At 35.9% G+C, this 13,248-nt stretch overlaps 1 protein-coding gene across 3 annotated transcripts in view; it reads left to right on the plus strand.

Moving 5' to 3' along the window:
* The window catches only part of TCEA1 (transcription elongation factor A1), a 42,130-nt gene extending 32,147 nt beyond the window's left edge, over positions 1–9,983 (plus strand). For all 3 annotated transcript variants that reach the window (XM_059166443.1, XM_059166444.1, XM_059166442.1), the window contains 2 exons: positions 6,364–6,435; positions 8,401–9,983. In XM_059166443.1, the coding sequence (XP_059022426.1) occupies positions 6,364–6,435; positions 8,401–8,409 (81 nt within the window). In that variant the 3' untranslated portion in view covers positions 8,410–9,983. The remainder of the gene's footprint in view (positions 1–6,363; positions 6,436–8,400) is intronic.
* The last annotated feature ends 3,265 nt before the right edge of the window (positions 9,984–13,248 follow it).

Here is a 13,248-nt window from a genome sequence, read left to right on the forward strand (position 1 = left end):
AGATCATGACCTGAGCCGAAGGCAGTGGCTTAACCCACTGAGCCACCCAGGCACCCTTTTTTTTTTTTTTTTTTTTTAGAAGGTGTTACTCTCAAGATTAAAAATTCAAAAGGTACAAAAAATTGTGAGTGGAAAGTTCCCCTCCCACTTTTGCCTGCAACAACTTGGTCCCACCTCCCTGGAGATGAACTAGGTTACTAGTTTCTTTTGTGGCTTCCTATGTGTTTTATGCATACACATGCAAATATGTATGTATTTTTTGTTTTCCCTTTTTTAATATTTATTTTTTATAATTTTTAGTAATCTCTGCACCCAGCGTGGGGTTTACATTCCCAACCCTGAGATCAAGAATTGCATGCTCTTCTGACAAACCCAGCCAAACACCCCATGTTTCCCCATTTCCTAAACACATGTGGTAGCACATTATATATAAACTGCCTCTTTTAGTTTTTAAAGGTACATAACACCCATTTTCAGATATGCTCTATTTAACCAATCCAAAGTCCTTTCTACCTTTTTGGAGTCTTTCATTTAATCATAGTTATAGATCTGATATTTCATTATTTTTTTTTGTGGAACTATTACTACTGATAGTCATTAAAATATATTAAAATATGAAAGTAGCTTCAGAAATTTCTGAGTTTGGGGATACCTGGGTGGCTCAGTTGGTTAAGCAACTGCGTTTAGCTCTGGTCATGATTCCATTGAGAGCTCCACATCAGGCTCCCTGCTTGGCTGGGGGGTGGGGCCTGCTTCTCCCTGTTGCTCAGCCACTCCCACTGCTTGTGCTCTCCTGCTCTCATTCTGTCAAATAAATAAAAATCTTAAAAAAAAAAAAAATTCTGAGTTTGGATTGCTCGGTTTTCTTTTGATTAGGCAGAAACATCTCGGCAGTAAAAATTCTGTCCTGAAAATGCTACATAGCAGGAAGTATTAAGTATAAATAGAAAGGTATTTAAAGCCAAAGCTTCTTTGAAACATTGGAAGTCAGGGTGTCTGGGTGGCTTAGTTGGTTGAGCGCCCAACTCTTGATTTTGGTTCTTGTCATGATCTCAGGGTCCTGGGATTGAGCCCCATGTCGGGCTTGTGCTCAGTGTGGAGTCTGCTTGAGGTTCTCTCTCTGTCTCCATCTACCACCCTCCCCTTGCACACGTTCTCTCTCTCTCTAAATAAATAGATAAAATCTTTAAAAAAACCCATATGAAGAAGTAATATATTTATATAATCAGCTATAATAAAAAATGTTTCTTTTAATATAAAGAACCTGGTACTAAAGATGAGGTATGATTTTCTTAGTATCAGTTCCTTCAATAGATAGAAAACTTGCAACGTTGGCAAAATAAGTGATATAATAGACATAAGTTTGACTCTTGGTTAACATGTACCTATCAGGAGATCAACATTTTTCCAAGAGAGAATAATGTTCCTCCTATCTGTGTACTTTTAGGGCCCTAGTTAGCAAGTATCTAGATATAAATACATGAGAATATTTCAGAAGGATTTTTCAAATGATTTTTATCTGAAGGCCTTAGCCTGAATGGTATTCTTTTAAGAGTGCCTTTTCTTTATCTTCCTTTGGGCCTTTGAGTTAAAAATCATGTTGATAGTTGACAAGTATGGTGTGCTTCTCATCTTCAAGGTGGAAATATACTGGATTTCATCATCCAATACTAAATTTATTCTTTTTTTTTAAAGATTTTATTTATTTATCAGAGAGAGAGAGGGGGAGAGAGCAAGCACAGGCAGACAGAATGGCAGGCAGAGGCAGAGGGAGAAGCAGGCTCCCTGCTGAGCAAGGAGCCCGATGTGGGACTGGATCCCAGGACGCTGGGATCATGACCTGAGCCGAAGGCAGCCGTTTAACCAACTGAGCCACCCAGGCGTCCCAATTCTTTTTTTTTTTTTTTTAAAGATTTTATTTATTTATTTGTCAGAGACAGAGGGAGAGAGCGAGTGAGCACAGGCAGACAGAGGCAGGCAGAGGCAGAGGGAGAAGCAGGCTCCCTGCCGAGCAAGGATCCCGATGCGGGACTCGATCCCAGGACCGTGGGATCATGACCTGAGCCGAAGGCAGCTGCTTAACCAACTGAGCCACCCAGGCGTCCCCCAATACTAAATTTAAATTGACCTTATTCAGAATGCAATATTGTTGGTGTTCAGGTTCTTGCCTTCACCCAACTTCTTCATCTCTCCCATAATTTAAACCTTAAGAATAACTTACAACTTTAATATATATAATGCATTGTCAGCTTCATTCCAGAATGTACAGTTGAAAGAAAACCTCCTGTTTGGGGGACCTTGTTTTCAGTAGTTCTCAGTGGAGAACTTCAGAAGTCTATTATGGTTGATAAAGTTTTAAAAAATCATATTAGCTTATTTATTATTATTTTTTCTTGAGTTCTCTTTTGTTTCAAAAATTTTAGTTGTGGCAAAATACACATAACCTAAAATTTACCACCTTAACCATTTTTAAATATATAGTTGAGTAGTAATACAAGTAATACATTATAGTAATACAGGTAATGTATTTATGGCAAATACATTTGCCACAAATTAATGTGGCAATCTCCAGGACTCTTTTTCTCTTGCAAGACTGAAACGCGATACCCATTAAACAGTAACTGTACATTTCCCTAGCTCCTGGCAACCACCAGTATCTGAATTTGACAACTCTACTTAGTCAGAGGGATAAATGGAACCACATAACAGTATTTGCCCTTTTTTATCCCTGGCTTAATTCTGATACCTGATCTATTCTAAGATAGCAATTAGAAGCACAAAGAAATGTGTACAGATCAGCATCACTAATCATCAGGGAAATGCAAATGAAAACTATGTAGTGTTCACAAATAATCCATATTACAGCATATATCAGAATTTCCTTTTTAAGGCTGAATTATCACTGTATGTATATATTACATTTTGTTTATCCATTTATCTGTTGATGGACACTTCTACATTTTGGGCTTTTTTTTTTTTAATATTTTATTTATTTACTTGAGAGAGAGACAGTGAGAGAGAGCATGAACGAGGAGAAGGTCAGAGAGAGAAGCAGACTCCCCATGGAGCTGGGAGTCCAATGCGGGACTCGATCCCGGGACTCCAGGATCATGACCTGAGCCGAAGGCAGTCATCCAACCAACTGAGCCACCCAGGCGTCCCTACATTTTGGGCTTTTACGAACACTGCTGCTTTGAACTTTTCAAACTTATTCGAATACCTCTTTGAGACCCTGCTTTCCATTCTTTTGGGTATTTTCTCAGGAGTGGGACTTCTTATTCCTATAAGCTTTTTTTTTTTTTTTTTTTTTTTTTTTTTAAATAGAGGGATGGTGGGGAGATACAGAGGGAAAGTGGGGGAGAGAATCTTAAGCAGGCTCCATGCCCAGGTCGCACAACCCAAGCCAGCATCGAGTTAGACGCTTAACCCACTGAGCCACTGAGGCATCCCTATATTAGCTGTTTTAAGGCATTAAAGTACCTCTTTATAGAAAAATTGGAAAATGAAGAAAAATATGAATAAAAAATTTAAATCACCCGTTAATCTGCATTTAGAAGGAATAGTGGTTGGTATATTGGTGCCTGCAGTATTTTGTGAAGTTTTTCTAATCTAGTTGTAGCTAAATCCTATTAACCATTTTTTTAAAAGATTTTATTTATTACAGAGAGCATGAGCAGTGAGGAGAGGTAGAGAGGAAGAAACAGATTCTCTGCTGAGCAGGGAGCCTGGCATTGGGCTTGATCCCAAGACCCCGGGATCGTGACTAAGCTGAAGGCAGATGCTTAACCAACTGAGCCACCTAGGCACCCCTTTAAACCATTTTATGTATAGTTGACCCTTGAACATCATGGGCTTGAAGTGCAGAAGTCCACTTAACATACAAATTTTTTTCAATATATTTATGTCCATTACTGTAAATTTATTTTCCTTATGATTTTCTTAAAATCTTTTCTGTAGCTTGATTTAAGAATTCAGTATGTAGTAGATATGACATACAAAATATGTATTAATCAACCAGTTTGTGTTGTTGGTAAGGCTTGTAGTTAACAGTAGACTATTAGCAGTTGTGTTTTGGGAGAGTTAGTTGTGGATGTTCAACTGTGTGAGGAGTTGGTGCCCTTCGCCTCCACATTGTTCAAGGCAGAACTGTACTTCTTTTCACTTAACTGCCATAATAATGTAAGGATTTTCCTTTAACTATTAAAAAAAAAACCCCAAACTCAAACCCTTTGTAAACATCTTAATAGCTGTATAATATTCCATCAGATGGGTATGCTCTTACTTCATTATTTCCCTGTTGAATATTTAAGTTGTTTCCAGTGTTCCTACTGTAAAATTACACCTCAAACATCCCTGTACACACATAGCCCACCCCCAGCTTTATGAGGAATAATTGACATATAATTGAATGTTTTTAAAGTGTACAGTGGGATGGATATGATATACATATACATTGTGGAATGATTTCCAAGATCAAGATAGTTAACATCTCCATTACCGTACATAGCTAACTCTTTTTGTGTGTGTGTGGTGAGCTTCCTTAAGATCTACTCTTAACTATCGTCACTATGCTGTATATTAGATCCTCAGAAATTATTCTCCTTTACTTGAAAGTTTATATCCTTTGACCTTCATCTCTCCATTTCCCCCTTCTCCCAGCCCCTGCAACTACTATCTGTTCTCTATTCCTATGAAATCTGCATTCATTCATTTTTACGATGCCATGTATAAGTGATACCATACACTATTTGTCATTCTTTGGCATATTTTATTTAGCATGCCTTCCAGGTCCATCCATGTTATCTCAAGTGGTAGGATTTTCTTCTTCTTCTTCTTTTTTTTAAAAGATTTTATTTATTTAACAGAGAGAGAAATCACAAGTAGATAGAGAGGCAGGCAGAGAGAGAGGCAGGCTCCCTACAGAGCAGAGAGCCAGATGCGGGGCTCGATCCCAGGACCCTGGGATCATGACCTGAGCCGAAGGCAGAGGCTTTAACCTACTGAGCCACCCAGGCGCCCCAGGATTTTCTTCTTTTTTGTGGCTGAATAACCTTTCTTTATCCATTCTTGAGCTGAAAGACATTTAGATTGTTTTCATATCGTGGCTATTGTGAGTAATGCAGTGAACGTGAGTGTGTAGATAACTCTCTGAGGTATTGATTTCATTTTCTTCAGATGTATTTGTGGAATGGGATTGCTGGGTCATAAGATAGTTAATTTTTTTTTTTTTTACTTTTTATGCTCGCTCTGCCTTTTTTTTTTTTTTTTTTTTTTAAGTCTACACTCCAATGTGGGGCTATGACCCCAAGATCAAGAGTTTCATGATCAAGAGTTTTCATGACCCCAAGATCAAGAGTTCTGAGCCAGCGTGTGGTAGTATAATTTTTAATTTTTTGAGGATCTGCTGGCCTGTTTTTTACAATGGATAGGCCAGTTTATATTCATGTCAACAGTGTATAGGAGTTCCCTTTTCTCTACATCCTCAGCAGTTTTTGTTATTTCTTGCCTTTTTCATAGTAGCCATTTTAACAGGTGTGAGATGAAAATTCCTTGTGGTTTTCATTTGCCTTTCTCTAATGATTAGTGATATTGATCTGTACTTTGTGATCAGATACTTAGCTGTCTTTGTGTTTCCAGTTACCATCTTACAATAGATTAGATGTCAGGTTCCTAGGTCAGAGAGAATGGATATTTGAGGCTCTTACTTTGTTGCTGCCTAACTTTTAGAAAGATTGTGACAGTTTATATTTTTCAGAATGAAATACTCATAATTTTTACATCTCTGCTAATTTATAAGAGAAGATTGATGTATCTTTTAATTAACATTTTTGTGCTTCTTAGTGATGATGAAATTTTAAAATATTTAATAGCCATTTACAAAAAGTATGTGTGACTTTAGAAGGTTTTCCCACTTATCTGGGATAAATTAGACATGAAAAGACAAACAATGGGCGCCTGGGTGGCTCAGTGGGTTGGGCCGCTGCCTTCGGCTCGGGTCATGATCTCAGGGTCCTGGGATCGAGTCCCGCATCGGGCTCTCTCTGCTCAGCGGGGAGCCTGCTTCCTTCTCTCTCTCTCTCTGCCTGCCTCTCAGTGTACTTGTGATTTCTCTCTGTCAAATAAATAAATAAATAAATCTTAAAAAAAAAAAAAAAAAAGACAAACAATGACTTAGAAAAATAAAGTTTTGAAATATGTGTCCTTTTGACATTATTTAGCTTATTTGAACTTGTTTCAGGCTCTTATACATTTTATTGTGGTACTGTTGTGATTACTGTATCTCTTAATGTAGAATGTTCTTATTTAGGTCAGACTTTTTATAGTATTTTAAAAAATAATATTTTTCATTTGATTTTACTGTAGGTACAAACTCGTAGTGCTGATGAACCGATGACAACATTTGTTGTCTGCAATGAATGTGGAAATCGATGGAAGGTATATGACACTTTTTTATATTCATATTTTATCCATTTATAATAGAATTTTTCACATCTTTTCATAAGACTACCTAGGTATCTAAATACATACATCTTCTCATGCTATCTAGTACTATTGAAGTCCATGACAAAAACCATTTGTAAAGGAATGTACTATATTGTACTGTATTAGAAATTAAGAATGTTAATTTAATTTTTCTATCTTCATATGGTTTTGGTGTGGGAGTAACAGGATTGAATCTTAGCTGCACTTACTGTATCATAGTCCTGTATACATTTATACTCATTTAATTGCTTTGACTCTTGTACTTCTGGAAACTCTGTCTTCAGAGATTTTGGGTATTACTTGTCTTCATAGATTTTGATTCTGGAAAGATTACTTTGTTGAAATCCAACAGGATGGTTTTAGTGTTTATTTTAGGAATTAACAGATGAGCACTTTCATGGTTTGGTAGGCTTTTCACTGAGACTTCATATAGCCTATGTACTTTTGAATGAGCCCCACACAGGCAAGTGTGTGTTATTTAAATGATCCCTTTTTGAGTGATTTTTGTGAGCCACAGAAATATAATTTAAACTTGGGAGAAGAATCACTTCTGAGACCATTTTTATTGTTAATGGAGATGTGAGTGCTAAGGATATGTATTTGGGCAGACTCACGTGGTAGGGATATAGTATATAGTCTTTGGAGCCAAACAGGTTTTGAACTCTGCTTCTTATCATTAGTGAACTATAATTTTCTCACATATTAAATGTAAATAATATCTACATCATAGGCTGTAGTGAAGAGTACAGATACTATATTTAAAAAGTGCTAATTGTATTTCAAAAATGGTTGCATTTATTGGTTTTGTAGCTTGTGTGATTCTTCTTTTTTTTTAAGCTATACTTAGCTTTAGCCCTTTAATGCTCTTGAATTATTTAGCCCTTTTGAATTATTCACCTAAGTTAAAACATTTTTTGAAAGTCAGAAATGAATTAAAAGCTAGGCAATGGGGGAATATCCTCCATAAATATGGTATAGGTTTGGCCCTAGATATTATTTTAGAGGTTGAAACCAGTACTCATTTTATTATATACAAAGATGTAGTTCTGAGCTGGGAAGGTTACTGGTATTGAGAGTGTTTGGTATTGAGAGTGTTGTCATGATTTGAAATAGTGTCTCCCATCCTGAGTAGTTTTTTACATTGGTTAAAGAGAGGGACATTTTTAAAAAATTATTTTTTTTTTTTTTTAAGATTTTTTTTATTTATTCATTTGACAGAGAGAGATCACAAGTAGGCAGAGAGGCAGGCAGAGAGAGAGAGAGGAGGAAGCAGGCTCCCTGCTGAGCAGAGAGCCCGATGCGGGACTCGATCCCAGGACCCTGAGATCATGGCCTGAGCCGAAGGCAGCGGCTTAACCCACTGAGCCACCCAGGCACCCTAAAAAATTATTTTTAGTTCTGTAGAGCAAGTCTGGCTTTTCTAGATAGCTCTTAGATTTATTTTGCATAATGGATGATAGTGATGATGATGATTTCTATTATTATGGGGCATATTGCAGTTGGTTTTGAATACAGGCAGTTTGCAGCAGAATTTTGACATAGTACTTCTTGGATTTAAGAAAGGTCAATTTAATGTAGCAAGCTGATGCCCAAGGATGGCTTACTTTAGAAGTTCAAGATTGGAATTAAGTTTTTTTTTTTTTTTTATTTTTTTTTTAACCTAAAAACATTAAGAAGAGGGGTACTTGATAAAAAAAAAATTGATAGTATTTCTTCAGTTATATATTCCTACTGATTGTAAATTGGAAAAGACAAACATGTAGGTAGGTGTCTGTTCATGTCTGAGAAGTACATCTTTTTAAAAAATGCCTCTTTTTTATCAGTATAAGGTATATAGTATGTTAAATGGGGGGTGGGGTACACCCCATTGTCTGTATTTAAAGATCTCATGAAATACTTTTTTTTTTTTTTTGACAGTTCTGTTGAGTTGGAAGAAATGGCAAAATGTCTGGACCATTAAAAAATGGATTTTGTAATTAGCTTTAAAACTAGGCCAAGCATCTAGTTTACGTGCAAATCAGATTTTTAAAGTAACATACATCCCTTTGGTTAGTCTTGGTTTTTGCCATAGCATTCCTTCCTTAAATGCCTTCTGTAGTTTCAGATCAGTAGGGAGACCACATAATAATTGTATAGTTTCTGTTTCAAAACATTTTTTTTTTCATTTTTATAGTAAGTTGATATTAAACTCTTAACAGTTAAACTTCTGGCAATTTATTTTTACTTTTTTTTCTTTTGAAAGGAAAATGAACCTTTTTAAAAGTCCAAACACACAAAGTAGGAATACTCTTCTTCTCAGTTAATACATAAAAATGGAAATTACATTTTTCCCCCATATTGGCACATACATGCAAATAGTAAAGGAGGAGAAAAGGTAATATAAGTTTATCAGATGTGGTGTATATTCAGGTAATACTTGACCAGCTTATCTAAATTGTACATAATATTTGAACATATAATATTATGTTCACAAGTCTGGGATAATTAGATATTATTTTGCATTTGTAACTAACTGTGATAATCATTTCTTGTACATGTTTATGACTTTTTCTTACTAGATTTTACTTTTGGAAACATGACTTGACTTTGTTGAAATCAGTTTGGTTTTGTTGTTTATTTACCTGTTTGACTTTGTAGTTGTACTTTAGTTTTGCAGAACACTCTTGTAGTTTGGTAGGTTTTTCATAAATCCCAGCATAGGCAAAGAATGAAAGCTTCTGACCATTTTTCCCCTCATAGGAAGACAAACTTGGAAGGAAATATTAGCATTTTAGTACAGTATAGTTACTATAAACAGATATGACTTGATTTTTGATTTGGAAATCTTTACTGACCAAGGATTAAGTTTAAGGACTATATAGATCATTAGAGCTGTGGTCTTTCCATATGGAGGTTGATAGAAAATATTTTTGTCCTGAGTTGAATTTGGTCTTTTTCTGTTATACCATGAATGAGGTTGTTCAACAAACCAAATATATGGGCTATAATGCAGTTGGTTTTACAGTACAGATCTTATACTTAAAATTTATTTTTTACATGTGTACCATTTGTTTTGTTAGGAATAAGAAAAAATGATTTCCTTAGGGAATGTTCCTTAGGGTACACTTGTTCTAGCATATCTTAAAGGCCATTTTTACAAAGGCCACATTTTATCATGCTAAATCTGTATTCTATCATACTCCTATAGGAAGACTTCAGTACATGCTTTGCACTCCCCTTTGCTCCCTTTTCCCATTTTTTTAAAATGCAAATCAATTTGATGTAATACAGAAAGCAACATTAAAGGTTCATGTTAGGACCACATATATGAGCATTGGCCCACTGGTACCATCCTATCTCTACTTTGTTATTTCACAGATTAACTTTATCACCTAAAAAAAAAAGTGCATTTTTGGAAGAATGAGTTTTGGAAGAATAAAACTAAAATAGTCACACTTTTAAATTAAGTGATCCATTTTTAAATTTGTAATTCAATAAAGTTTCTTGTTATTAAACATGTATCACTTTTTGTCATTTTATTTAGATATTGACAGCTGCTCTACCTTATGTTTCAAAGGTTTCCCCCCACAACTACTAAGATGGTTATTTATTTATTTTAGAGAGAGAGTGTGGGCATCTGGGTGTGCAGGGAGGGCTGTGAGGGGGTAGAGAGAGAGAGAAAATCCCAAGCAGCCTCCATGCCGAGTGCAGAGCCCAAAGTAGGGCTCAATCCTGTGACTGAGATCATGACCTGAGCTGAAAACAGGAGTCAGATACTTAACTGAGCCACCCAAGTGTCCCAACTACTAACGTGTTTTTAGAGGATAGTTTTAGTTAGGTGATGCCTTCCTAGTTTTAAGTAGAGACTAATACTGAACAGTAGTGCAGAGAACATGTTTTTCCCTTCTCTTTTCCTGGACTCCTGGTGAGGGAGAGGAGTGGTTCTCAGTAGAGCATCAAGCATATCCCGTGTGTGCACATACACAATATGAGTCCACATAGTCTTAGTAGAGAAAAATACTAGCCAGTTGTAAAGTACTGGGAAGTAAAAGTAACTGTGTAAAATGAACATACAGAAGAATTAAATGAGACATAGGCAGTGAGAATTAATGAAGGACCATCCTAGGAAAGCAGAAAATAACCATTTTGGTTTTCTAGCTCAGAGGTGATGAGCATTGGTTTACAACTTTTGGGAAGACATGGCAAAAGTGACGAAATACTTATATAAAGATTTATTTATTAGAGAGAGAGAATGAGTTGGAGAAGGAGCAGAGGGAGAGAATCCTTAAATAGATTCCCCACTGAGTTCAGAGCCCTACTTGGGGCTTGATCCCACGACCCGTGAGATTGTGACCTGAGCTGAAACTAAGAGTCAGACAGTTAACTGACTGAGCCACCCAGGCACCCTTGAAATATTTATATATACCCAAACATTGAAATTTGTATATAACAAATGGAGAATAATTTTATTAAAAAGATACTGAAAGAAATAACATATACTTTGAATTTTTATAGGTACACAGTGATTGTTCTTAGAGGTCAAAGTGTAATTCAGCAATTGGAATTGAATTTACTTCTCAAAATAAAAACTGTAATTAGAATGTTATGGTATAAAGAATTTTAATCTGTAATTGCGCTTCTTCCTCCAGCTCTGCGCGTGCGCGCGCGCGCACACACACACACTTCTGCTATAGAAAATTAGCCATTTAAGAAGAGTTGAATATCCCACTGGGAAATGTGATGTGAATAGTCACTGACATAAAAACCACATATTTTAGTCAGTTTCCAAAATACAAAAAGTACCAGGATTGAAGATGATGCTTTATAGTAAATAGAACAGTTACTGATTGACAAGTTCCTAGGTAATAATGGAAGAATTATGTTGCAGAAAGGTTAACTGAAGTCAGTCAAAAGTAATAAAAGATGTGTATGGGAAGTCATGTGGCTTTACTAGATAACCAATAGCTGTTAATAAAGATGGAGTCAGTAAGTTTTTATGAGAAACTTGTTAACTGCTGTATCTTTAACACCTAGAAGTATACTTGTCACATAGTAGATGCTCAGGAAGTAGTTTTTCTTGGTTATCTTTGTGTTTGTGCATTACATTTATTCTTGACCATACAGGAGCTGAGATGTGAGGAGTATCCCATGTGTTGAGGACCTGTAGAAGTAGGATAAATAGCTACTGGTTGTCAATGTTTTAGACTCCCAGCCTTAAAGGAAGAAATGTAATGAATCCAGAGTCTTGGGAGATCTCTTTTGGTACTTGAATTCTGCAAAGTGATGTAACAGTTTTTATTATATTAATTGAAAAAAGTTTTTTTTCTTTTTTCAAGTGGACCTGGGTACTCCTATACTTGTTTACCCAACTAGTGGATAGAAAATGAAAGCACAGAGGACTACCTCAAATGACTTATTCTGATTCCTCTCTCTGGGTGCTATAAAAAGATAGTTAATTATTATTTTTTCCCCTTAATGCATGCATGACATTATAGCAACAACATTTCATATATGACCTGCCATATGACCAGCTCAAAACACTTAAAACACTCAAAACACCTCAGGATTTTTTAAACCCTTAAATATGGTTTACAGTATATATCCAAATTATTTTTATAATAATGCCAATTGAAAGTATTGCTGATGTAAAATAAAAAAGCACAAACCATAAAAGCAGTGGAATGGAATGGCTTAGCTTTGCCTTTTGTCTTTTTGGCAGTAGTTCCTAGACATCTTGTCTGATTGATTTTGGGGATGCCTTCTCACTTCTGTTTGACCTTGGGGGTCTGTCATTCACTATCCTACTCTACCTCATGCCCCTTCTCTGGGTTGCTCTCTGAAATATGATAAATGCTATCCCTACTGGAATAGCTGAACTAGCAGGAACTGCATCTGGGGCTTGTTATACCATTTTGCCTACAATATACAGAGTCCTTTGTGTGTGGCAAAGGCGAAGGCAGTTGAGATGGAGAGAAGGTCTGGATAACACTGAGTGTCTGGATCTGAACTTGCTGTAGCTAGAACCACCCTGGACTTCCTGCTTATGCAAGCCAGTCAATTTCCTTTGTGTTTAAGCTAGTTTCAGATAGATTTCTGTAACAAGCAACTGAAAAATTTTTTAAAAATCCTAAATGTTTTGGATAAATATTTGAATTGGGTTAATGTAAAATGATTCTAAATAAAAGTACTGCTATCAGAATACAAAAAGCTTTGAGAGTACTACTGAGATATCCAGGTAATTGCAGAAGAAGCATAAGTGATCTGGAAGGGCAATTAAAGTCACAAGTTATTTATCAGCCTGATTTACCTCAGGATTTTTTCACTAATCTGTCCATTATTTCCCCTCTTAATGATTGCAGTCCTAATCCTGTTTTAAAATTCATCAGAACAAGTCCATAAGACCAAATGCTTAATCTTCTCCCTGTTAAAAACTTTATTTATTATTTATTTATTTTTTATTTTTTGTTGGGGGGTGGGAGGGTCAGAGAGACATGGAGAGAGAATTATCTTAAGCAGGCTCCATGCCCATTATGTAGCCTGATGTAGAGCTTGTTATCACAGCACTGAAATCATGGCCTAAGCCAAAATCAAGAGTGAGACACCTTAACTGACTGAGCTGCCGAGGTACCCCACTTCCCATTTTAAAAAATTTTGAAATATAATGGACATATAATATGGTGTTAATTTTAGGTGTACAATAATGATTCAGTATGTGTATATTTTGCAAAATGATGTCACAATAAGTTAACATCACTTACCACACAAAATTACAATACTTTATTCTGA

Source organism: Mustela lutreola, chromosome 3, assembly GCF_030435805.1.
Source record: "Mustela lutreola isolate mMusLut2 chromosome 3, mMusLut2.pri, whole genome shotgun sequence".
In the NCBI taxonomy this organism is placed as follows: Eukaryota; Metazoa; Chordata; class Mammalia; order Carnivora; family Mustelidae; genus Mustela; species Mustela lutreola.